General features: G+C 37.2%; 1 protein-coding gene across 2 annotated transcripts in view; it reads right to left on the reverse strand.

Moving 5' to 3' along the window:
- Nucleotides 1-411: 411 nt before the first annotated feature.
- The window catches only part of Vcpip1 (valosin containing protein interacting protein 1), a 35,968-nt gene continuing 10,352 nt past the window's right edge, over nucleotides 412-26,027 (reverse strand). The window contains exons 2-4 of one of the 2 annotated variants that reach the window (XM_090338902.1): nucleotides 19,818-19,904; nucleotides 8,285-8,431; nucleotides 412-2,580 (exon numbers count right to left, since the gene is read on the reverse strand). In XM_090338902.1, the coding sequence (XP_090195028.1) occupies nucleotides 1,721-2,580; nucleotides 8,285-8,431; nucleotides 19,818-19,904 (1,094 nt within the window). In that variant the 3' untranslated portion in view covers nucleotides 412-1,720. The remainder of the gene's footprint in view (nucleotides 2,581-8,284; nucleotides 8,432-19,817; nucleotides 19,905-26,027) is intronic. The other variant, XM_090338903.1, reaches the window with a different exon arrangement.

The raw sequence follows: 26,027 nt of genomic DNA on the forward strand, positions 1-26,027 counted from the left end.
TGGTAGCTCTCTTGCTTTATGCAAAACTAGAGCACAATATAAAATTTCTAAATTTTCTTGCTATTTTGATATAAAGATTCTTGAAAGTAAATTTAGAATGCAAAACATGTGGCATTATGATAAAAACGAATCCATATATATCTCAGATAAAATTATAAAATGTCTGTATTCTCCATTCTTTCCTTATTAAAAAAAATGGAGTAACTTAATAAGTGGATTTGGTTCAAGATACTTTCATAAAAGAAAAACTTCCCTTATCTGAAAAACAAATTAAAAGTACTGTCTATAACCCTTTATGAACAACAGGTAGATTTTTAAATACCTAATATAGTTTCTGGTGTACAGTTTCTTAGAATTGCAAACAGTTCTGTATTTGTTACATGTGCAAACAGAGACAGCCAGGCTTTGAAATGCTCTAAAGTAAGAAACTGTATTAATATAACTTTTCTCTCATCCATTCAAATTCAACTTAATTTCAGTAAACAGAGGAAGAAGATGGACTGAACTGTACATTTTAGAATACAAGTTTGCAGAACAGCATAAAATAGAGCAGTATCAATCTCAGGATAAACACTCTTAGTCTTTAAGGAATATGTATGAAAGCTGCTTCTCAAAGACACTGGCACTAAAGATTTAATGAACACACTATTTAAGCAAATGCTCAGGATATGTTGCAGTAAAATTTGCATCTAAACTCAAGTAAAATGAACAAATAAAGAAAACTGTATGATTCTAAGACAAAAAGGAAACATTTTTGGTTCAAAAGGGCTTAAAGACACTTAGCATATACAGGCTTAAATATCATTGATCAAAGTTCCAGAACAATGTAACACATTTATGAAGATAAACTCTTATTTATAAATCCTCCACGAATCTGACATACTCTGAAAATTAGAAATTAACTACTGCTGTAATTGTTTTTAATTTTTCTACCACAATTTGCAATCAACTTTTCTGCAAACAAAACAAAGCCAAAATTAGGTGGTACTTGACCAGGCCAGGATTAAAATAATGGTAACATAGTATCAACAGATTACACAATTGGCTATGTTGGCTCAGACAGCAACTAACTGAATCACATTGACTTTATCATTCTAGAATAGGTATTTTTTCCCCCAACTTTGCTCAGTTCGGCAAAATATTATATCATTACACTATTCTCAAAGTATTTTTTTGCCAAGAATAGCTATCTCTATGAATATGTTCATGTTCACAGAAATGTCAGAATACTACTGTCTAATAAATCATTTTCTGAATTTTAAGGTACAATTTAGTTCAGATCAACTTCAAATTTACATAAATCTTTTGACACTCTACTAAATACCAAGGATGGCTATCTGAATGACATCAACATTTTTCTTCCCAGTTCTGTTTTTTTTTTTAGAAATCAAATGTATCAGCAAGAGAATTTTCAATGTTTAAAACATTAAGACTTTCATGGAATTAAAATTACAAAGAACTTCCAATGAACCACATATATGGAAGAAATGCATTTCAACAAATCTAATAACTAGTTTACAGGAATTCAGAGCCAGCCCGGGCAGCAGTACATTAAAAGCTATTGCCAATCACACACTTGCTATCATGCACTGAATAACAAGATATAATCTTTGAGTTACATACATACAAGATTTTTAATGACTAATCAAGTTATGTGGCCCAGCCAACAAATATTACATATTCACAATAAACATCCTGCCTTTATTAGTCTCTAACTAAATCAAGAGTGATCCATTGGCTCAGTCATCTCAGCATCTTGACTATCCATCTCTTCAGGCTCTTCCACAGAATTTCCCGTTTGTGCTTTTGACCTTGTGGCAAATGCTGCTCCCAGCGCATCTCCCACACAGCTATCAGTTGTTTCTGTATTCAAATTTTCAGTGCCACCAGTTAGAGAAAAAGATTCAGGCAAACCAGTCTGAAGATTTCCAGGCCTCACAGAAGAACTTACAATTTCTACTTTTCTTTGAGGAAGATCAGATGTTGACTGCTCTGTATTCTGATCCCGCAAATGCTTGTCCATTGAAGCCTGAATAGAAGAAACCATTTCCTGTAATTTTTTCCTCTGGGCCTCAACCAAATCAGGATCAAGCTGCCTGTCTCTCATTGTTACTACACCAGGAGCTATTCGAATGAGCTCATTGTTACCTGGAGCAACTGGAAATACCGGAAGCTCTGTTTTAGTGGAACTATTACTGAAGTCTGTCCCTGTATTATGCTTTCTTACAATTGGAGTCTCCCTACCTCTTGGATCAAGGTGTGGGTTACTAGATGCAGTTCCTAGAGAATGCCCCTTTCCCTGAAAGGCTGTTACATTATGAAGTTGCTCAGATTTCTTTTTCACTACACCACCACTACCTAGTTTTAACAACCCATGTGAAGGACTTGATTCCCTGCTTCTTGTAGTAGCCTCTGCTCGAACCTGACTTAAAGCCTCTTTAACTAAATCTTCCACATCAGGACCAATGGGGAAATGTCCTGCAGGATCCACACACAACTCCACTCTGTCTTCAGAAGCGTTATACACAAAGGTTTTGCCAGGTAGATGTGGAAAAGTACAATGCTTTCCATCAGCCATACCTAAAGAAATAGAAAAAATATTCACAAATTAAATTTTCTTTCAGGCATTAGCAAAGATGTAGTGAAGACAATTATAGTTTAAATAGTGAGTCTTCAACAGATAACAACTTTCCAAGCCAGATTTATCACAAAGTAATTATACTACAATACTACAACAATGAGCATTATCATAGACTTTGTGTTCCCCAGAAGACTTTAAAAAATAATCATTTTTCTATTAGGAAAGAAAATTTATTTCTCTTTACAAATTCAAATCACAATTTCAAGTAAATATGGCTTTCATGTCAGATAAAGTATCTGTTAATAATAAAAATCCAAGCAGAATTTTCCCTTGATATACTTTTGGCAGAAACAACTGACAAAAAACAAATAAAACTTAAAGATGCTGGACTATAGCTTAGTGGAAAAGGGTGTGCCTACTATGTTCAAGCCCTAAGTTTGGTTCCTAGCACTATAAACAAAATGGCACAGAATGAGTTTACTATTTCTTTTTTTTTGTGTGTGTGTGTGTGTGTGTGTGTGTGTGTGTGTGTGTGTGTGTATGTGTGTGTGTACTGTGGGGTTTGAAATCAGGGCCTAAGCGCTGTCCGTTAGCCTCTTTGTGCTCCAGGCTAGTGCTCTACCACTTGAGCCACAGTGACACTTCCAGTTTTTAAGTGGTTCACTGGAGATAAAAATCTCAGACTTTTCTGCCTAGCCTGGCTTCAAACCTCCTGAGTAGCCAGTTACAGGCAAAAGCCACTGACGCCCAGCTCAGTTGACTGTCTCTAAATATCCACTTCAGAGCTCTAAAAACCATAGCTCCAGAAAAAAAAGTAACAGAATTTTCTAAGCCCAGGAAGCATTTATCTACTTTACTAAAACAGACTGTGAGGATTTAAAAATGAACAGATTAAAATAAGTTAGGTAATGGGCTGGGAGTTTGGCCTAGTGGTTAAAGTGCTTGCCTAGCATGCATGAAGACCCAGGTTCGATTCCTTGGTACCACATACATAGAAAAAAGCCAGAAGTGGTGCTGAGGCTCAAGTGGTAGAGCTCTAGCCTTGAGAAAGTCCAAAGTCCAAGGACAGTGCTCAGGCCCTGAGCTTAAGCCCAAGACTGGCAAAAAAAAAAAAAAAAAAAAATAAGTTAGGTAAGAATAATGATGGAGGACTGGGAGTGTGGCTTAGTGGTGGAGTGCTTGCCCTGCATGTATAACCCCCTTTCAATTCCTTGGTACAACATACACAGAAAAACTAGAAGTGATGCTGTGGTTCAAGTGGTAGAATGCTAGCCTTGAGAAAGCATAAGGACAGTGCGCAGGCCCTGAGTTCAAGCCCCAGGACTGGCAAAAATATCAGTAATGATAATGGTGGAATATATATATATCAGATCCCTTGACTCTGAGAATTATTAAGTGTATGTAAAGCATATACCACAGAGACTACTATTAGTCAGGGAATCAATATGAGATCATGAGGGCTTTGTAATTGTTTCCAGGCTCCTACTGTGATGTTTAACTTTGGTTATTGTAGGGGAAAAGTCAGTTTCATACTCATTCATTACAGCATTATTTATAGTGAAACACTGGAAATCAACTTTAAAAAAAACAGAATAACACACTATGGCCTACTTAATGAAAATAATATGAAATTACTAAAATTTATATTTACAAAAAGCTATGATGCCTGACACATGTAATAAAAATTTTAAATGAATAAAATAGTATGTTCTATGTTAATTCAGACAGAGATAATAGACAAACTTAGAAATGCTGTGGGACTTTAGGTTATACTTCATGAAGGATACTAATAATAGTTTCTTCCCTCACTCTAAAAAGCTATCCAGTAGTTCCAATGTGTCTCTTTAAGAGTACTTTAAATAACTAGAGAAAAGGAACAAACTGGAAATGAATAAATTGCTGAACATTTATAAAGCATAAAGTTCTCTGAATACAGAGTTCAATAAAATTTCTCTAGCACAGGTTAGATATAATTACATATGCTAATGATCCTAGCTATCCAGGGGGTATACATCAAGAGGATCTCAATTCTAGGTCAGACCAGAGAAAAAGTCCATAATACCTTATTACAAAAACCAACCAAGAGGGCTGGGAGTTTGGCCTAGTGGTAGAGCGCTTGCCTGCCAAGCACAAAGACCCGGGTTCGATTCCTCAGTACCACATATGTAGAAAAAAGCACAAACTGGTGCTGTGGCTCAAGTGGTAGAGCTCTAGCCTTGAGAAAAGTCCAAGGATAGTGCTCAGGCCCTGATTTCAAGCCCCACAACTGGCCAAAACAAAAAAAAAACCCCAAGAGTATGGTGGTGTGTGACTATCATTCTAGCTACACAGGAAGTGGAAATGGAAGGATTTTTAGTTGGAGGCTGGCATTGGATAGAAAGTATGAAAATAAACTAAAGTAAAAAGGGCCAAGCCTGGTACTGGTAGTTCACACCTGTAATCCTAGTCACTCAGGAAGCTAAGATCTGAGGATCACAGTTCAAAGCCAGCCCCATCAAGTAAATCAAAGAGGTTCTTTCCTTTCCTTTTGCTTTTCATATATTTTTATTGTAATTAATAGAAGGGTTACATTATATTCACCAGATAGTAGGTGCATTACTTCACGTACATTGATACCCTTTCTCATGTCATGGTCCTCATTTCACCCCCCACCTCCCACCCCCGCCCTTTCCTTTTCTTTTCTTTCTTTTTTTTGTTGTTTTTTGGCTTTTTTGTTTTGTTTTGTTTTGTTTTTTTTGGTTGGTCATGGGGCTTGAACTCCAGACCTGGAAGCTGTCCTTGAGCTTTCTGGCTCAAGGCCAATGCTCTACCACTTTGAGACACAGAGCCACTTTCGGTTTTCTGGTGGTGGAGACAAGTCTCATGGACTTTCATGCCCAGGCTAGCTTTGCACCACAATCCTCAGATCTCAGCCCCCTAAGTAGCTAAGATCACAGGCATGAGCCACCAGCACCCCCTTGTCAAGAAGGCTCCAATAAGCTATTCAGAAAAAGTGAAAGTGGCATTGTGACTCAAGTGGTAAAGCACTAGCCTTGAGCACAAAGAAGCTCAGGGACAGTGCCCAGGCCTTGCAAGCCTCAGGACCAGCAAAAAACCAAACAAACAAACAAAAAAATGGGGGTGGGGGGTGGGGGAAGAGGCATGACTCAAGTTGTAGAGTACTCACCTAAAAAGCCCCAAACCCAAGCATCACCTCCCCAAATTGTGTATTACATATCAACAATTTCTTTACTCAGTTAAAGAAATGTAACCTATTATTTATAACTATATTGTTCCTTATATCAAAAATCTGCAAATTACCCAAAAGTCTATCAGCAGAACAATGGACAAGCTGTGTTAAAAAAAACAGTAGAATACTATGTAATAGTGAAAATAAACAAACCATAGTTGAACCCATCACATAATTAGCAAGTCATAGAAGAATATGTAGAGTGGAATTCCATTTTTACCAAGTTCAAACACAAACAAAGCTAGGTACTACATAGTAAAAAGAAACCTACACCCTATGACTACTCTATAAACATAATGTTTTATCTCATAAACTAATATGTATCTATGACATACAAACCCTTAGCCCAATTTTGATTAAGTTCTAAAAACTAAGCGCCAGTGATTGCATATAGAAATTCCCTTCTTGAACACTTATTTGTTAAACTTGTCATTTGAAATATGATGTAAAAATCAATGTTAATAAATTCTTTAATAAAAAAGAAACCTACACAAGTATTAAAACAATTTTCCATTCATTTCTGCATTTACCTCTGCAAAGAAATTTACTACAATTTAAGCCAGTTAACTTTAAAATACTTTTCCAAATAGCTATAATCACAGCTAGTTGGGAAGCTGAGGAAGGAGGATCACTTCAACTTACAAAATAAAGACCAGTCAAAAGAACAAAGTAAAACACTGTCTCAAAAAAAAGTCTGTTTTATAGTCAAGATAACTTTATAGTTCAGTCACATAGCACAGGCTTAGCATGCACAGGTCTCTAGGAATAACCTTCAACAACACACACAGAAACAGAACTTTAAAAAGAAATCTAGCAAGTAGCAGCTAGAATTCTAATAATAGTAACGAACTTTGCTAAATGTTTATTAGGTACTAGGCTCTTTGTCAACTACTTTATGTGGCATATCTAACTTGACCCTCATAACAACCCTGACATGATCACTTAACTAAAAATGAAAACTGAGTCTGAGACGTCATATAGGAAGTAAAAGAATAATTTCAGATTTCTGACTCCAGAGCTCTAAACTATCTAATAGGAAAAAACACTACGTGTAATGTTTTAAAAAATACAGCTCAACTGAGATACAATTTACTCATCTTTATAAAGTGTACAATTAAAGAGTTTTTAGTATATTCAGAGTTCTTTAATCATAACTACATCTTCAGAACTTTTTTCTCTAAACGAATCCATGTATTGAAGTGACTCCTCATTTTCTCTTGCTATCTATCTCATCCCTATTGCTAAGCAGCTCTTGATTTACTGTTTCTCTAGGTTTGTCTATTCTGGGCATTTCATTAAATAGTCTTAGCTTTTTTTTTTTTTTTTTTTTTTTCAGTGGTTTAACTCAGGGCCTGGGCACTGCCTCTGAGTTTCTTTCACTCAAGGATCATGCTCTACCACTTGAGCTACAGCATTACTTCATTATATAGTCTTTAATGACAGGCTTCTTTTACATACTACGCTGTTTTCCTTCATAATGGGGCATGTACTTCTTTCTTTTCAAATTGCCAAATTAATACTTCATTGTACTGATATGCCTTTTTTTATCCAGTCCTCAAATGATGGACATCCAAGTTATTTTTATATTGGAATATTATGAATAATGCTATGAACATTTATGTACAAGCTTTGAGTATATGTACATTTTCACTTCACTCGGGTACACACACACTCAAGAACAGAATTATTGGGTCATACAGGAAATCTGCTGAGTGTCCGGAGAACTGCCAGACTATTTTCCCAAGCAGCAATGCCATTTTACAACTCCACCGACAAACAATATATGAAGATTTCAATTTCTTTACAATTGTGCCAGCAACTCTTATTGACTCTTTGGTTATAGCCATACTAGGGAGGAGAAGGTATTATCTTATTATTTGCGTTTTCATTTCCTTGATAACTAAAGATGAGTGGCATAGTTCATGCACTTACTGATCATTTATTTTCTTTGGAGAAATGTTTACTCAAATTCTTTACCATTTTTTAATTGAGCTATCTTTCTTTTGTGTTTAGCTGTTATGAATTATTATTCCAGATATAGGCCCATTATCAGATATATGATTTGCAAAAAGAACTCTTTCATTCTGTATATTGTCTTTTTGCTCTCTTTATAGTGTTTTTTGCAACCTAAAAGCATGTTTTTCAATTACCAACTTATTTGGTTGCTTAAGCTTCTGGTGCTATAGTGGATTTTATCTAATTCAAGATCAAAGAATTTTACATCTCTACTTTCTTCCAAGAATCTCCTAGACTTTTAGTTCTTACATTTAGGTCTGTTACACGTTTTGTATATATTTTATTTATAATTCACATAGAGGTCAAACATCCTTATTTTGCATGTAGGTATGTCCCCAAAATACCTACTGAAAAATTATTTATTATTATTAATATATGTTTTTGGCCAGTACTAGGGGGTTGAACTCAGGGGCCTCGAGCTTCCTGGGCTTGCTTGCTCTTGGCCAGCAGCACTCTACCTCTTGAGCCACGCCCACAGCCTGGCTTTTTGCTGGTTAATTGGAAATGAAGTCTCGTAGAATTTTCTGCCTGGGCTGGCTTCGAACTGTGATCTTCCAGGTCTTGGCCTCCTGAGTAGCTAGGATTAAAGGCGTAAGCCCATGGCACTAGGATGAAAAAAAAATATTCTTACCCCAGTGAATGGTCTCGGCACTACAGTTAACATTTTTTAAATCATTTCAAAATAGAAATATAAAACTATTTAGAAAACCAAAGCCGCCACCATCACATCAACCTCTTTTATCTCTTCAACTTTCTTCTATTACAAGAAACAACTAAGGGAAATTATTTTCAGTTGAATGGAAGACAGATACTTACACGAATTACTAAGATCCTCATAACTGGTTCTAATATCTAACATTTAAAAACCATTAATTGGCATCAACACTTTTCACAAAGTACAATGAAAGAAAAAAAGGAAAAGTTAAAAGGGATACAAAGACAGATGCCAATGGCTCATGCCTATAACCCTAGCTACTGAGAATCTGAGCCTGGGCGATTAATCTAAGAAACTTTTTATCTTCAAATAACCAACAAAAAACTAGAACTGTAGAAACAGAGGCATGGCTCAAGTGTTAGAATGCCAGCCAAGAGCCAAAAATCTGAGTGAGAGCATGAAGCCTTGAATGCAAGCACGGACACCGACGGACACACACACACACACACACACACACACACACACACAGAATTAACACCCCCCCCAGAAAGCACAAGAAAATAAAATAATCAATGAAATGAATATAGAAGACAGAAATTCAATTCAAAATTGTTTCTTTGAAAACATCAATAAAATTGATAAACCATTAACCATAAGAGTGTGTGTGTGTCACAAATTGCTAATACTGGAAATGAAAGAGCTTCAGATCTTACAGACATTAAAAAAGAACCATAAGGATCATTATGAACAACTCTGTGCTAACACAATTGATAACAGATGAAATGAAGATTTCTTGAAAGACAAAACTATCAAAGTTTACTCAAAAGGAGTTAACTTTAGCACTACTTACTCTATCAAAGAAATGAAACTTAAAAATTATTCAGCAAAGAAAACCCTAAGCATAGATGGTTTCATGGATGAATTCTGACAATTAGTTATTTCAAAAGCTAGCAGAGATGGCCACTGGTGGCTCAAGCCTGTAATCTTAGCTACTCAAGAAGCTGAGATCTGAGAACCACCATTGAAGGTAGCCCAGGCAGACAAATCTGAGAGACTCTTATGTCCAATTAACCAGTGAAAAGCTCCAATGGCAGATCATCAGCCTTAAACAAAAAAAGCTCTGGGACCCTGAGTTCAGACCCTGATTTCAAGCACCAGTACTGATATGCACACACATGTACGAACATACACACCCATAGCAGAAAACAAAAGGATAGACTTTCTCAATTCTAATATATCTAAGACTTTCTCAATTCTAATATATCTAATAAACACTATTCTTGGATTAAATAGTATTATACACCATGAAAGCACTGAACAAAAGAGTAGCAAACTGAATTCATCATGCCATGTTGGTTCAATATTTGAAGATCAATCACAGAAACCTACCCTATCAACAAATTAAATGAGAATAACTACACAGTCATCTTCACATATGTAACAAAAAGAACACAGCAAAATATAATATTTATTCCCAATATAAACTATCAGCAAACTTAGGAACAGAAGGGAATGTCCTTATGAAAAACCCACAGGGTGCATACTTCCCTCCAAGCTCCAAGATAAGAAACAAGGCAATAAAGTCCCCCTTTGTCACTTCTTTTTTTTTTTTGCCAGTCCTGGGCTTGGGCTCAGGGCTTGAGCACTGTCCTTGGACTTTCTCAAGGCTAGAGCTCTACCACTTGAGCCTCAGCACCACTTCCGGCTTTTTGCTATGTATGTGGTACCGAGGAATCAAACCCGGGTCTTCATGCATGCTAGGCAAGCACTCTACCACTAGGCCAAACTCCAGGCCCCTCCCCTTTGTCACTTCTATTCAACAATAAATTATAGGTTCCAGTCATTTCAGTAAGGTAAAGATAAAAGGTATTTGAGCTGAAAAGAATAAATAAAACCTCTTTTTGTTTGCAAGAGTCCTATATGGACAATTCCAAGAAATCTGCTAAAATGTAATATATGTTTGGCAAGATAATGGGTAGGTAAACATTTAAAAAAAACAATTTTATTTCTATGCACTAAAATGAACATCAGAAAATTGAAATTTTTAAAACCTATGTTCTACAATAGCACCCCAAAATATGAATATTTAGGTTTAAAATGAAGTATTTGCAAGAGCTGTATGCTAAAAACTATAAAATACTGATGAAATTAAGGACTTACATAAGTGGAGAAATACGTTTTCACAAGTTGAAAATGTAGTCTATCAGAGACAACAAATGTCCCTGATTTGTTCTACACATTCAATGCAATTTTTTAACCAAAAAAAAAAAAATTCAACAGACTTTTGTAGAGGTTGACAAGTTGGTGCTTGAATTTATATACATATATATAAAGGAACCAGAATATGCAAAACAAGATGGTTTTGTTACTTTGTTTTGCTGGTCCTAAGGCTTGAAAACTGGCTCAAGGCTAGCGCTCTACCACTTGAACCACAAGCACCACTTCTGGCTTTTTTTTTTTTTTTGCCAGTCCTGGAGCTTGAACTCAGGGCTAAGCACTGTCCCTGGGCTTTCTCAAGGCTAGAGCTCTACCACTTGGGTCACAACATGACTTACAGCTTATTCCTATGTATGCGGTACTGAGGAATTGAACCCAGGTCTTCATGTATGTTAGGTAAGCAATCTACCACTAGGCCAAACTCCTGGCCCAAACTTCTGGCTTTTTTTCTGAGTGGCTTATTGGAGAAAAGTCTCTCATAGACTTCTCTGGCAGGTTGGTTCCCTGTGATCCTCAGATCTCAGCCTCCTGAGTAGCTATGATTACAGGCGTGAGCCATCAGTGCTTACTTTCTAAACTAGGTTTTTAAAAAGAATAGCCATGGGCCGGGAGTTTGGCCTAGTGGTAGAGTGCTTGCCTAGCAGAATGCACAAAGGTCCGGGTTCAATTCCTCCGTACCACATACATAGAAAAAAAGCCGGAGTGGTGCTGAGGCTCAAATGGTAGAGCTCTAGCCTTGAGAGAATCCAAGGACAGTGATCAAGCCCAGGACTGGCAAAAAAAAAAAAAAAAAAAAGAATAGCCATGAAATGTTCTTACTAGCAGGCTTCAAAAATTGCTACAATGTAACAGGAACTCACATGCTGTTTTTGCTGAAAAGCACTAATATCCTAAAAATACCCAGGGATTAACTAAAAGCAGGAGAAAATCTTGGCATCCCAGCCTTAATTTTCTCTACAGTTACTCTAAGCCATTCTCTTTGTATGCATGTACTTCATAAAATCACCTTGGAATCCAGGAAGGACTGGATTCCAGGAAGATAGAATGGTGGGAAATTCCCCCAAGAAAAGGAACAACAAAATTTCTCCTCTAGACAGACCACCTGACAGGACTTGGTTATCCTAAGCAAAACTGTTCTCCTGAAATGATGACAGTGGTAATATCTCCCAAAACACCTCATAATGATTAATACCAGTCCAAACTTTAACCAGACTGTTAATAATTGTGCATCCCTCAAGTTTTTTTAAGTTATTCAAATTTTAAGTTCACCCAGAAGATGGGTTTAAGTGTTTCTTTGGCTTTTCTCACAACCTCCTTTCTCTGCCTTTCATCATTACTCATATTTTTATTTAATATATGAGTAGTTGGACCTCACATATAGAAAAGGAAAAAGGACCTGGAGCCTAAAATTCAGTTACAAAAAGATACAATAACCAAGACTAGATGTAGTAGCTCCAGTTTATAATCTCAGCTATTCAAGGAAGGGGTGAGAAGGTTGAAATTCAATATCAGTACAGAAAAATATTAAGAAGATCTTAAACAAAAACTGGATGTGAAAAAAAAAGAAAAAAAAATTGGATGTGGTGATGCATGTCTATCATCCATGCTACATAGGAAGCATAAATAAGAGGTCTGCAGTCGAAGTAGGCCCAGGCAAATATGTGAGAATATCTTCAAAAGATAAAACAAAAAAGAGGCAGCCGAGACTTTGGCCTAGTGGTAGAGTGCTTGCCTAGCATGCACGAAGACTTGGTACCACGTACATAGAAAAAAGCTGGAAGTGGTGCTGAGGCTCAAGTGGTAGAGCTCTAATCTTGAGAAAGTACAAGGACAGTGCTCAGACCTTGAGCCTAGTGGTAGAGTACTTGCCTAGCATGTACAAAGATCCAGATTCAATTCCTCAGTCCCACATATGTAGAAAAAAAAACTAAGAACCTTCTTCAAGTGGTAGACTGCCTAGGAAGCTTGCAGCCCTGAGTGCAACCCTCTAAAATTGCCAAAAAAGAGAGAAAGAGGAAGAGAGAATAATGAAGATGTTTACTGTCAGGAGAGACACATATGGTAACAAAACAATAAAGATACTCTAGAATTAGATTTACACATATGTGGTCAACTGAAATTTAAAATATAACTTAATGCATACAGTTGTTGTTTGTTTTGATGCTGGCCTTGGGGCTTGAATTCAGGGCCTAGGCCCTGTCCCTGGGCATTTTTTCTCAAGGCTATTGTGCTACCACTTGAGCCTCAGTTTTACTTCCACCTTTTTCACAGACTTTTCTGCCTAAGCTGGCTTTGAATCACATTCCTCAGATCTCAGCCTCCTGAGAAGCTAGGATTACATGGACCACCAGTGTCCAGCTTGCATGTTGTATTCTAACTTACGATTTTCAAATGTACAACATACAGTCAACTACATTACATCAAATAGATAAAATGTAGCCTTTTAAATAAATTACACCAAAAAAAGGGGGAAAGAACCTTGGCTCATAACATTCAATAAATTAAACAATTAATTTGATTTTATCTTTAAAATAATACTGTATATTAATATTCAAAACTATAGGTGGATTATAAACTTCAACACTTGGGGCCTGGAGTATGACCTAGTGGTTGAGTGTTTGTTTAACATGCTTGAAACTCTGGGTTTGATTCCTTGGAACCACATACACAGAAAAGCCAGAACTGATGTTGTGGCTCCAGTGGTAGAGTACCAGCCTTGAGAAAGCTCAAGGATAGTACCCAGGCCGAGTTCAAGCCCCAGAACTGAGCAAAACAAAACAAAAACAAAAACTTTAAAACTACATCTCTAAAACTATTAGAAAAAAAATTGAGAATTAATGTCTATGGAGTAGGCAAAGATGTGTGTGTGCACACGCACACATGTCCATATTGGCCTTCAGCTCATTTGGCTTGCTTGCTAATAGCTGACAACCGCTTAAGCTATGCCACCAGTCTGACATTTTGTTGATTAACTGGAGAAAGAGACTTGTAGACTTCTCTGCCTAGGCTGGCTCTAAATTGCAATCCTCTAGATTCTTGCCTTTTGAGTATCTAAGATTACAGGTATGATTCACTGACACTCAGCTCAAAATCTTCTCATATTAGAAAAAGAACAAACCATAAAGGAAAAAATGTTAAAATTGAACTTTAAAATTTATGGTCTTGGGGTCAGGAGTGTGCCTAGTAGTAGAGTGCTTATCTAGCATGCACAAAGCCCAGAGTTCTATTTCTCAGTACCACATACACAGAAAAAGCTGGAAGTGGTGCTCTGATTCAAGTGGTAGAGCACTAAACTTGAGAAAAGCCTAAGGACAGTGCTCAGACCCTAAGTTCAAGCCCTAGGACTGGCATGCGCACACATGCATACACACACACACACATATAGTCTTCCAGAGATACCACTAAGTGAATGAAAAACCAGTTACAAACTGGGAGAAAATATTTGCTAAACATTTATCTAATCAATGGTGGATGTCAAGAGTATATACTAAAAGTCGAAACTCAGCTGGGTATCCGTGGCTCATGTTGTAAAGCAGGCCTGGGCATTCCCTATGAGACTTTTATCTCCAACTACCAAGAAAAAAAAAAAAAAAGTAGGGTACAGAAACAGTGCCAAGTTCCAAAACCACACGCATGCAAACACACAAACACATACAACCTCAGAAATTAAAGCAATTTTAAAATTGGAAAAAAAACTGTAATAAACACATCAAAAATTGGTCAACATCACTTTATTAGATAAATGAAGAGCTAAAGGTATATGGCTTAGTGGGAAAGTGCCTGCCTAAGGCTCAGAGCTCAAACTCTAATACTGCAAATAAAAACAAAATAATAACAACCAAACAAATAAAAAGCCAGCCAGGCACTGGTGGTTCATGTCTATAATACTAAATACTCAGAAAGCTACGATCTGAGGATCACAATTCAAAGCCAACCTGCGCAGAAATGTCTATGAGACTCTTATCTCCAATTATACACCAAAAAAAACAGAAATAGAACTATGTTCAAATGGTAGAATGCTATGTGTGGGTGTACTAGCATACACCCACACATATACACACTCACAAACCAACTGTGGGATGGAAATATATATATATATATGTGTGTGTATACACACATACATACATATGTAGATAGATAGTCCAGGTTCGTAATGCAAATCTTAGTATTAGTACATGTGCGTCCATGCATGGGCACATACACACACGCCAAAGAAATACTAATAATCAGGATACACACATATGCTTCTGTCTCTATCCAGAGTCATTTTGCCAATAGGAACCAGATCTTGGGCCACAGCACTTAAACAGTTGACCTTGGACCAGAACCACGACCTAAAATAAACCTCTTTCCTCATACTTCATAATTCAAAACAAAAGAAAAAAAGGCAAATTGTTTACTATAAAGGGCAATATGATAAATATTTTATGTTTTATGGAACATAAGATCTCTGCCACAAAATATTTAACTCTGCTACTGTAATGCAAGAGTACCCACAGATAACATATATACATGAATATGGCTGTTTTCTAATAAAGCTTTACATACTATCGGCAACAATTCTATATATACATGAATATGGCTGTTTTCTAATAAAGCTTTACATACTATCAGCAACAATTCTACAATAGCCTTTAGACAGCAGTTTACCAACTCCTATGCTAAATCAAAGCCAAACACAAAAGGGTCCTTCTAAATAATTCCAGTTATATGACAGAACAAAACAAAAAAAGATCAAAAAACATAAAGGATCAAAAAATAGATCAGTGCTTGTTAGAGCAAGGGGATGGTCAAAGGGGACCTGACTACCAAAAATCAGAAAGCAACTTTTTAGACAATGGAGATATTCTATAGCTTACGTTGATTATATGATTGTATATATTTCTCAAAATTAATATACTGTATACAAGTTTCATTTATAGGTTCAGCATATATAATCCAATAGTCTGAAATCCAGAATGCTCCAAAATCTGAGAGGCTTTCAACACAGTGTATCATAACTGGTAGAAAATTTTACACTGAAATTGCCTCATAGAACAAAATTACTTAAAATATCATATAAAATTACCTTCATGCGATGTGTATAAAGTACACATTTTAGATACTGAATGAAGGAAAATCTAACTATCTGTAAATTATACCTCAATAATCTTGTTTTTAGTTTTTTAGTTTTTTTTTCTAAAAGATATTCTTTGGTCCTATATTTCAAATACGGCAAAATAAGAAAACATTTAGGAACAATTAAGTATCAAGGAAATTTGAATATTGACTCCATAATATTTCAAATTAAGGATCTGAGGGTATAGCTCAGTGGTATAATGCTTTCCCAACCTGCACAAGGACCAAGATTTGAGCCTGGCACTATGAACAAAGACAATAAGAGTTTTGATTTCTTCAATATTGGATATTTTCATATAATTTAGATGTGAAGAGTATTATATTATAGTCTTTTGTTTATTTAGTTAGAGGCAGGGACAGGATCTCAGGAGCCTGGCTTAATGGCATTTATTTTTTGGTCTTGGGGCTTGAACTCTGGGCCTGGGCACTGACCCTGAGCTCTTCAGCTCAAGGTCACTTGAGTCACAGTACCACTTCCAGTTTTCTGGTGGTTAATTGGAGATAAGAGTCTCACTGACTTGTGCTCAGGTTGCTTTTGAACCTCGATCATCAGATGTCAGCCTCCTGAGTAGCTAGGATTACAGGCGAGCTACCGGCTTACAGCCTTGATGGTTATTTTTGAAGATGGAGTCTCAAAGACTTTCTGTCTAAGTTGGCAGATTTCAGTCTCCTGAGTAGCTAAGATTACAGGTATAAGCCATAAGCACTCATTATTTATTACAACAGAAAAAAAAAAGAAATCGTTTACCTTTAGAGATAAAATATTGTGGACTTATAGGTGATACCATATTATATCTGAGATTTACATTTTAAAAGTCGAGTTGAAGCCAATGCCAGTGGTTCACATCTGTAACCCTAGGTACTCAGGAAGTTGAGATTTAATAATCATGGTTTAAAGCCAGCCCAGGCAGGAAAGTTGGTGAGACTCTTATCGCCAATTAACAACCAAAAAGTTGGAAGGAGAGCTGTAGCGCAAGTAGTACAACACCAGCCTTGAGTAAAAACAGCTCATGGACAGCAATGTAGGCCCTAAGTTCAAGCCCCAGGACCAGTACACACACACACACACACACACACACACACACACACACACACACACACAAGAACCCAGTCCAGTTGAGAAAGGAACAGACATGCCAGGCCTGGTAGCACACATCTGCAAACCTATCACTCAGTAGTCCGAGGTAGTAAGGTGGCATGTTCAAGGCCAGCCAGGTCTATATAACAATGACCTTGGCAGAAAAGGAAGGGGATAGAAAAGGGAAACACAAGGGAAGGGAAGGTAAAAGGGAAAGGAAAGAGGGAAGGAAAGGAAAGAGGGAAGGGAAGGAATAGAAAAGACAGTTTAAAAACAAACAAAAAAGAGAAGAATAAAAGGAAAGTTAGACCACTGGTAATTGTTGAAGATGGGTCATTGGGAGTTCATTATGACATTCTTGCTACTTTTACATGTTTGAATATTTCTACAATAGCTATAATAGCCAAGTTGAAGTTTCAAAGAAAAAAAAAAGCATATGAAGAAGACATGAAAACTACAAAACGGAGATTCTATACTTAAAGACTGGAAGACAGAGAAAGCACACTGTGTGACAGGGCAAAGGAAAAATTCAGGAGCCGAAAAAAATCATGTATCTGAATCTTTGAGAAAATGTTAAGAGGTCGAAACACATGCCCTAGTAACTTCTCTTAAGACCCTAAAATTCCCAAGGTACAGTTATAAACTTACATACCATGGCATAACCTTTTTTTTTCCTTTGGTCGGTTGTGGGGCTTGGACTCTGGACCTGGGTGTTATCCCTGAGCTCTTCAGCTCAAGGCTAGTATTCTACCACTTGAGCCACAACGCCACTTCCCATTTTCTGGTGATTAACTGGAGATAAGAATCTCAAGGACTTTCATGCCTGGGCTGTCTTTCAACCACTATCCACACATCTCAGCCTCCTGAGTACCTAGGATTACAGGTACGAGCCACCAGTGCCTGGCAATGGTATATACCTTTACAAATAATAAACACAATGTCAAAGACATTCAATGTTAGGTGAGCTGTCTCCCAAGACCTAGAAAACTATGAACTATATTCTAATCATAGCTAAACACAATAGCAAGAAAAATACTATATTATCTTCTGAAATAGTTGCTAGCACTATAACTGTTATTTAGTTATTAAGAGTTATATATATATAATTTAAGCCAAGCACTAGTAAACCACAGCTGTAATCTAGTGTTTCAAATCTAGTCCATGGAAACAAGTTTTGAAGACTATCTTAATCAGTACTGTGAACAAGTGTGGTGTGTCTGTTAGCTCAGCTATGTGAAAGAGTAAAACAGGGAGAGATCATGATCATGTTGTAGGCCAGCCTGGGCAAAAATTCAAGAGACTCATCTCAACAGAAAAAGCTAGGCAGGCTGGTGTTCGCTAATCATCCTAGTTATGCTGGAAAGCATAAACAGGATCAAGCCAAGTCAGACCAGGCCAAAAAACAAAAAAGAAAAAGAAAAAGGAAAAAAAGAAATCCCATCTCAAATAAGTAGCACAAAAAGGGATGGTACCATGGCTTAAGCAATAAAGTACCTGCCTACCAAGTAAGAAGCCCTGAGCACATACAGAGGTGTGTGTGCACATACGTGTGTACATATATATATATATACATATATATGACTATATAGCTAAGAATATAAGAATAGATATCCTGTGATAGTGTGTATATGTATACACACTATGTGTGTTTATGTCATCCCTAACTATATCATGGCTCACATATTGGGACTTCACTGTATCATGGGTTAAAATGTAAATAGTGATTGATTCCTTGCCTATCACTGAGTTACCTTCCAGAGACCCACGCAATAGGTGAAAACCCACCAAGTAGCAATAAGGGAACTGCTATTTAGCTGAGGGAAAACTATATAATGCTGCTGCTTCATGGATTTTTCATCTATTGCAGGGCTCTCTGGAATATAACTCCTGGGATAGGTAAGGGATCACTGTAATTTAAACTGTGCCTAATGTGTAGGAACAAAAGAGTGATAGAAAATTTTTAATAATAATACAGCAGAAAACACAGCAGACCATGTAAGGATAATCTATTTTAATTAAAACAGATTTAATAAGAATATGTACTTAAGCAACTAATTTTTACCACTTTTATAAAAAATGCACTAAGTATTTAATATAAATATGTACTCTAATATACATGATACATACTATATAAGATACATATGATATGCATATATATGTATGTGTGTATGTATATATGTACATTTATGTATTAGCTTTATACTCCTGGACTCAAGTGATCCTCTCAAACACTGGGACCAGTAGGCATGTACTCCAATCCCTGGCTAAGAATTTTTTTTCCTGGTCCTGGGGATTGAACTCAGGGTCTGGGCGCTATCCCTGAGCTTCTTTTTGCTGAAGGCAAGTACTCTACTACTCCAGCCACAGCACCACTTCTGGCTTTTTCTGGATAGTTTTTATTGAAGGTAAGAGTCTTACAGAGTTTCCTGCTCAGGCTGGCTTTGAACAGTGATCCTCAGATCTCAGCCTCTTGAGTAGCTAGGTTTACATGTGTAAGCCACTGGAACCCAGCTAAGAATGTAAATGTGTGTGTGTGTGTGTGTGTGTGTGTGTGTGTGTGTGTGTGTATGTGTGTGTATGTATATATACATATACATATTTAAGGACTCATCTTTATCATTTATTAATTTAGTTAAGTTAGTTTGCCAGTCCTAGGGCTTGAACTCGGAGCCTGAGCACTGGCCTTGGGCTTTCTCAAGGCTAGAGCTCTACCACTTGAGCCACAGCACCACTTCCTGTTTTTTCTATGTATGTCGTACTGATGAATTGAACCCAGGGCTTTGTGCATGCTAGGCAAGCACTTTTCCACTAGACCAAACTCCCGGCCTCAAGAATATTTTTGATAGAATACTATTTGAACTTTCTTAATCCTCTAACAACTTGAATAGAGATATTATCTAAGAACATCAGAAATTAACTGTACCCATGGTTTTCTTCATAATATTGTAGAATACGCCACCCTGCTGAAACATGTGAGGAAGTCCTTTTGCATAAGACCATACATCTTCTCCTGCAAGACAAAAACAGAACAGAATAAGCAAAAACCAAGATTGCTACTCAGGGGTGCTTGAACACAAATTAGAATAGATTGCAGGGTAGAGCTCCTAAATGAGTGAAGTAGATAGGCATAACATAGATGATACAGAGCAGCAGGTCTGTGGCATACTAGAAAAATGCATGGACAGTTTCAAACTAACAGTGGCTGCCAAGAGCTGTCACAGAAGAATACAGACCCAGTGTTTCAATGCTAAGTAGCTTTTCAAAAGAGGACAGCAAGCTACCGTGTGTGGGTGTGTATATACTGAGACTTGAACTGTGGGCATGGATACTGCCGTTAGCTTTATTGTTCAAGTCTAGCACTTCACCATTTGAGCCACATATCCACTTTGGCTTTTTCTGAAAAAAAAAAAAAAATGGGGTGTGAACTTGGGGCACTGTCCCTGGGCTCTTTTGCTTACAGACAGCACTCTACCACTCAGAGCCACAGAATTACTTCTGGTTTTCTAATGGTTAATTGGACCAAAGAGTCTCATGGACTTTCCTGGTTGGCCTGGCTTTGAACTGTTATCCTCATATGTCAGCTTCCTGAGATGCTAGGATTATAGACATAAGCCACCAGCACCAGGCAGCAAGCTATCTTTCTAATAATGAATTTTCTCAAAATTTAAATGTAGGAGCTAGTTGGGCATGGTGGCTCACATCTGTAATCCTAGCTACTCAGGAGGCTGAGATCTGAGGATCGCGGTTCAAACCCAGCCCAAACACGAAAGATCAATTAACCACCAGAAATCTGGAGTGATGCTGTGGCTCAAGGGGTAGGATGATAGTCTTGAGCTGAAGAGCTCAGGGATAATGCCCAGGCCCTGGGATAGGGCGGTAGCCTTGAGCTGAAGAGCTCAGGGACATCGCCTAGGCCCTAAAACCAATTAAATAAATAAATAAACAAATAAAAAATTAAATATAGGAGCTGATTTTAAAATGTCACTAAAGTTGCATGAGTACAATTGACAGAATGTTTTAAGACTGAATTAACTTAAAGGAAACTAGTTTGCAATTTCTGGGACTGATCATGGTTCAAAGCCAGTCTTTTTCCAATTAACCCAAAAAGCCACAAGTGGAGCTATGGCCAAGTGTAGGTAACTAAGTTTAGGCACAAGAGCTCAAGGACAGTGGCACATGCCCTAGTTCAAGTCCCAAGATAGGCGCGCGCACACACACAGACAGACAGACAGACACACACACACACACATACACACACACAGACATACAAGACCAGACAATGTCTACAAGTAAATTTATTGCACATAAAAAGACACTTTGATAATGTCTATTTCAATGAAAAGTTTAAAATACTGAAAACAATGTGGCTAAGATTGTGATTTAGTAGTGTAACATTTGCTTGGCATAGGCTCTGAGTTCAATCCTTAGCACTAACCCCCCTGTAAAGTTGTGAATGATAAATCATTCTTGAAGCTACAAAAGATGGGAAGAACCTAAAAAATTAGTGTTGTGGTACATAGTTCTTTATATGCTTCCATATATTTTCATTTTTCTATTGTTAATGCGTACTATTTTATTATTAGGAAATTTTTAATTTGATAAAGTTAACTTTTGTTTTTTCTAGTATGAAAATTATACAGACTTGAGATTTCAATGACAGTAATGATACTAATTACTATTACCTATAAGACCTTCTCATACACACAGGAAAAATAAGAATTTGTGTAGCACGTTGTATGCTGGTTGTTTTTAAAACAGATTTTTTTTTTTTTTTTTTTTGCCAGTCCTAGGGCTTGAACTCAGAGCCTGGATGTCCCCGAGCTTTTTCTGCTTAAGGCTAGCACTCTAGTGCTTGAACCATAATGTCACTTCTGGCTTTTTCTGTTTATGTGATACTGAGAAATCAAACCCAGTGCTTTGTGGACGCTAGGCAAGCATTCTACCACTAAGCTACATGCCAAGCCTCTAAAACATTTTTTTTTTTTTCCAGTCCTGGGGCTTAAAATCAGGGCCTGGCCTTGGGCTTTCTCAAGGCTAGAGCTCTATCACTTGAGCCACAGCACCACTTCTGGCCTTTTTTATATATGTGGTCTTCGTGTATTCTAGACAAGCACTCCTGGACCCCCTAAAACAAATTTTAAAAGCCTTTCCTGGGGCTGGAGGCTCACCTCTGTAATCCTAGTTACTCAAGAAGGTGAGATCTGAGGATTGCGGTTCTAAGCCAGCCCAGGCACTAAAGACCAAGAGACATCTCCAATTAACTGCTAGAAAATAGGAAGTGGGGCTGTGGCTCCAGGGCAGGGCAGTATCCTTGAGCTGAAGAACTCAGGGACAGTGCCCAGGCCCAGAGTTCAAGCCCTATGACCAACCAAAAAAAAAAAAAAAAATTAAAAAGTCTTGACTCTCGAAGTTTCAGTTAACCAGAATCTACTAATGGTGCCATTCGTAAACTTGCTAATTTAAAGCTAACCACACAGAAATTTTCGATTTTCAATTCTGAATAGGGCCAGGAATGTAGCCCAGTGGTAGACTGCCTGCCTATACACGAAGCCCTGGGTTCAGTACCTAGTACCACATAAACAGAAAACGCTAGAAGTGGTACTGGAAGTGGCAGAGCTCTAAACTTTAATAAAAGGTATCTAAGGACAGTGCCCAGGCCCTGAGTTCAAGCCCCAGGACTCCCCCTCCCCCCAAAAAACCTCTGAATACTAATAATAGCTTCCAAATACAGAAATACTAATAATCCCTAGCAGAAACTCTGCTTTCTAAAGTTACTAAAATCATTTGGATAAATTCTTTTATGGTGATAAACTTTCACTAAATTATTACTATTCTACTGTACTTTAATATTTTCTAAAATACTCTAGGTCATCATTTAGTTGGAAAACATAAATCATATGAACATTAATAACATGAAAGATACCAACATTTGTTAGTACTTAACTATTTCTTATTTAAGCAGGACCACTTACTCTATGGCAATGTTTCTCAACTATATTTTTTATTATTTTGCCATAAAGAGCCTTTTTGACATTTTCATTAGTCCCAAGCCTCATGACATTTGAATATCACAAATATACTGCACTGGGTGTGATTCTATTGCTTTGCTGACTTAAGAGAACAATAAATACCATATAAGCCTCTATTATCTAGGAAAGCACGTTATATACAGGTGTATTTACTCGCCCTAACTATGTTCTACTGACAAAGGAAACAAGCTCAGACTGCTTAAATAACAGAAACAGGATTTGAATCTTGCATGTCAATCCAAAGCTTATATACACTTTCCAATGACATTAAATTCTTGTTTACAGACCCAATTCTTGTACAACAAATCTGATGGCATGACCTAGGCATTCTGAGATCAATATGAGTTTGTCTGTAGTTTGTATGTCTGTCTTGCCTCTTCTCCCTCTCCTACGTCTCCATTCCTCTTCCTCTCCCTCTCTCTCTTCTTCCCAGCATGGGAGTTTGAGGGCAAGCGACAACTCCAACTTAACCAGTCTTGCTTTTTTAAAGGTATTTATGGATTTTTTTTTTAATGGGTGGAGAGTTGGGCTTCAGTGGCTCACGTATGTACAGGAGGTTGAGATCTAAGGATCATGGGCCAGGAAGACCGTAAGACTCTTATCTCCAATTAACCACTAAAAAAAAAAAAAGAAAATAGAGGTATGGCAAGTAGAACATCAGAAAAAAAAATAAGAAGAAGAAGAAATAGAGTTGTGGCAAGTGGCAGAACACTCGTCTTGAGCAAGAAAAACAAGAGGTAGGGCCCAGGCACTCAATTCAAGTCACAGTATCATTACCAAAAAAAAAAAAAAAAATATATATATATATATATATATATATATATAGTACTTCATACAAGGCCATTACAGACTCATACTTCTATCTCCATCTATCTTCCTACTGTTGTACTAATACCACAGTTCAGGCCTGACCACCTGCCTAGATTATTACCAAAGCCTTTTGGCTTGCTTGTTTTTGGCTCTTATCCTTCCCAAATTACTCCTTCAGACAATTAAGAGTTAAACTTTCAGTTAAATTTTACTGGTTCCCCAAAAGCCACGTGCCAAAAATGAAGTTTCATTTTCACAGCATAGAAAGGTAAGAATTGGTTTGCCTTATCCTGACTTGATTCCTACAAAATAACATCAAACTGTTCCAGTTCCCTGAAAGGGCGATAATTGTTATATATTTTTTGAAGACTCAACTTAGACTCTTAAGATTCTTCAAGTGGTGGTTAGGTAAGTATCCTTTCATGTTCATATGAACACATATACCACAACCTTGTTATATAAACAAAGCTAATTATATTTATTTTTTTCTCTTTTTACTTCTTAAGATTTTTTAGATTCAGGGAACAGTCAGTGGTCTAGCAGACTATTTTCAGGACCAGGTCCAGTGTCAAACTATCATTCTTGGTATTGGCTGAATGAATGTACAGCATGATAATACAAATGAGGATTTTACTTTAAAACAATTCCTGAAAATACAGAAAAACAGTAACTGAAGTACCATGTTAATTGTTCTTCAATGCTAAACCTATAAAATATAACTAATATTTTCTACTGTATAGTTTTTTGAGAAGTTAGTACACTAGTATAAAAAAGATTGATTTTTTTTTGTGGGGGGGGGGAGGTGGGTCATGGTTCTTGAACTGTGGGCTGAGCGCTGTTCCTGAGCTCTTCGGCACAAGGCTACCACCCTATCCCTGGACCTTGTTCCTGAATTCCTAAGCTCAAGGTTATCACCCTACCCATTGAGCCATAGCCTCACTTCCTGTTTTCTAGTGATTAATTGAAGATAAGAGATACATGACTTTGAAACTCCATCCTCAGATGTCAGTCTCCTGAGTAGCTAGGATTATAGGCATGAGCCACCATGCTTGGCAAGATTAATTTTTTTCTACCATTTCATTAGAAAGCAAATTCTTAGAGAATAGGAAAAGCAAGGGAAAACTTCTAGCAAATATTACGTCAATGCGTATTTTTCTAAGTCTCCAATTATTTTTACTTTAGGTTCAACTATTTCTTCATAATACAACAATGAAACATTGCCATTCAACTTATGTGTAAACAAAAAAGTATATTTTACTAACATAAAGTAATTTATTTGCAATTTATCTTCTACTGATAATCTTCTATAGTCCTATCTCCTACAGTCTTCAGTTCTCCTATCTGAAAAAGTTATATATAGCAACATTATAGATGGTTTTCCCATTCGTTTATCCATTTTTTTTCTATTGGATAAGATGTAATTTTCAATTTTTTTTTTTTGTCAGTCATGGGACTTGAACTCTGGGCCCGGGTCCTGTCCCTGAGCCATTCAGCTCAAGGCTACAGCCCTACCCCTTGAGCCACAGTGCCACTTTTGGTTTTCTGGTGGTTAATTGGAGATAAGAGTCTCTTGGACTTTAGTGCCCGGTCTGGCTTTGAACCCCTATCCTCAGAGCTCAACCTTCTTGGGTAGCTAGGATTACAGGCATGAACCACCGTGCTCGGCTATAATCTTCAATTTTTTTTAAATTATTACTTAAATAAAAAAAATAGTTTGTGGGGCCGGGAGTCTGGCCCAGTAATAGAGTGCTTGCCTACCATGCATGAAGAGCTGGGTTCGATTTCTCGGTACCACACACATAGAAAAAAGCTGGAAGGGGTGCTAAGGCTCAGGACAGTGCTCAGGCCCTGAGTCAAGCCCAGGACTGGCTAAAATGAACAAATAAATAAATAAATAAATAAATAAATAAATAAATAAATAAATAAATAAAAGTTTGTTTGGGGCCATGAGTTTGGCCCAGTGGTAGAGTGCTTGCCTAGCATGCATAAAGAGTCAGATTCCATTCCTCAGTATCACATACATAGAAAAAAGCCAGAAGTAACGCTGTAGCTCAAGTGTTAGAGCTCTAGCATTAAGAAAGCCGAAGGCCAGTGCTTAGGCCCTAAGTCAAGCCCCAGGACAGGCAAGAAAAAAAAAAAAAAAAAGGTTTTTTTGTTTGTTTGTTTGTTTTTTTTAAGTCAGGCACCAGTGGTTCATGCTTGTAATTCTAGCTACACAGAGGCTGAAATATAAGGATCAACAGTCAAACCACACTAGGCACGAAAGTTTGTAAGACTCCACCAAAAAGCCAAGC

The sequence above is a fragment of the Megascapheus bottae genome, chromosome 9 (genome assembly GCF_031878675.1).
Source record: "Megascapheus bottae isolate mThoBot1 chromosome 9, mThoBot2.hap1, whole genome shotgun sequence".
NCBI classification, from domain to species: Eukaryota; Metazoa; Chordata; class Mammalia; order Rodentia; family Geomyidae; genus Megascapheus; species Megascapheus bottae.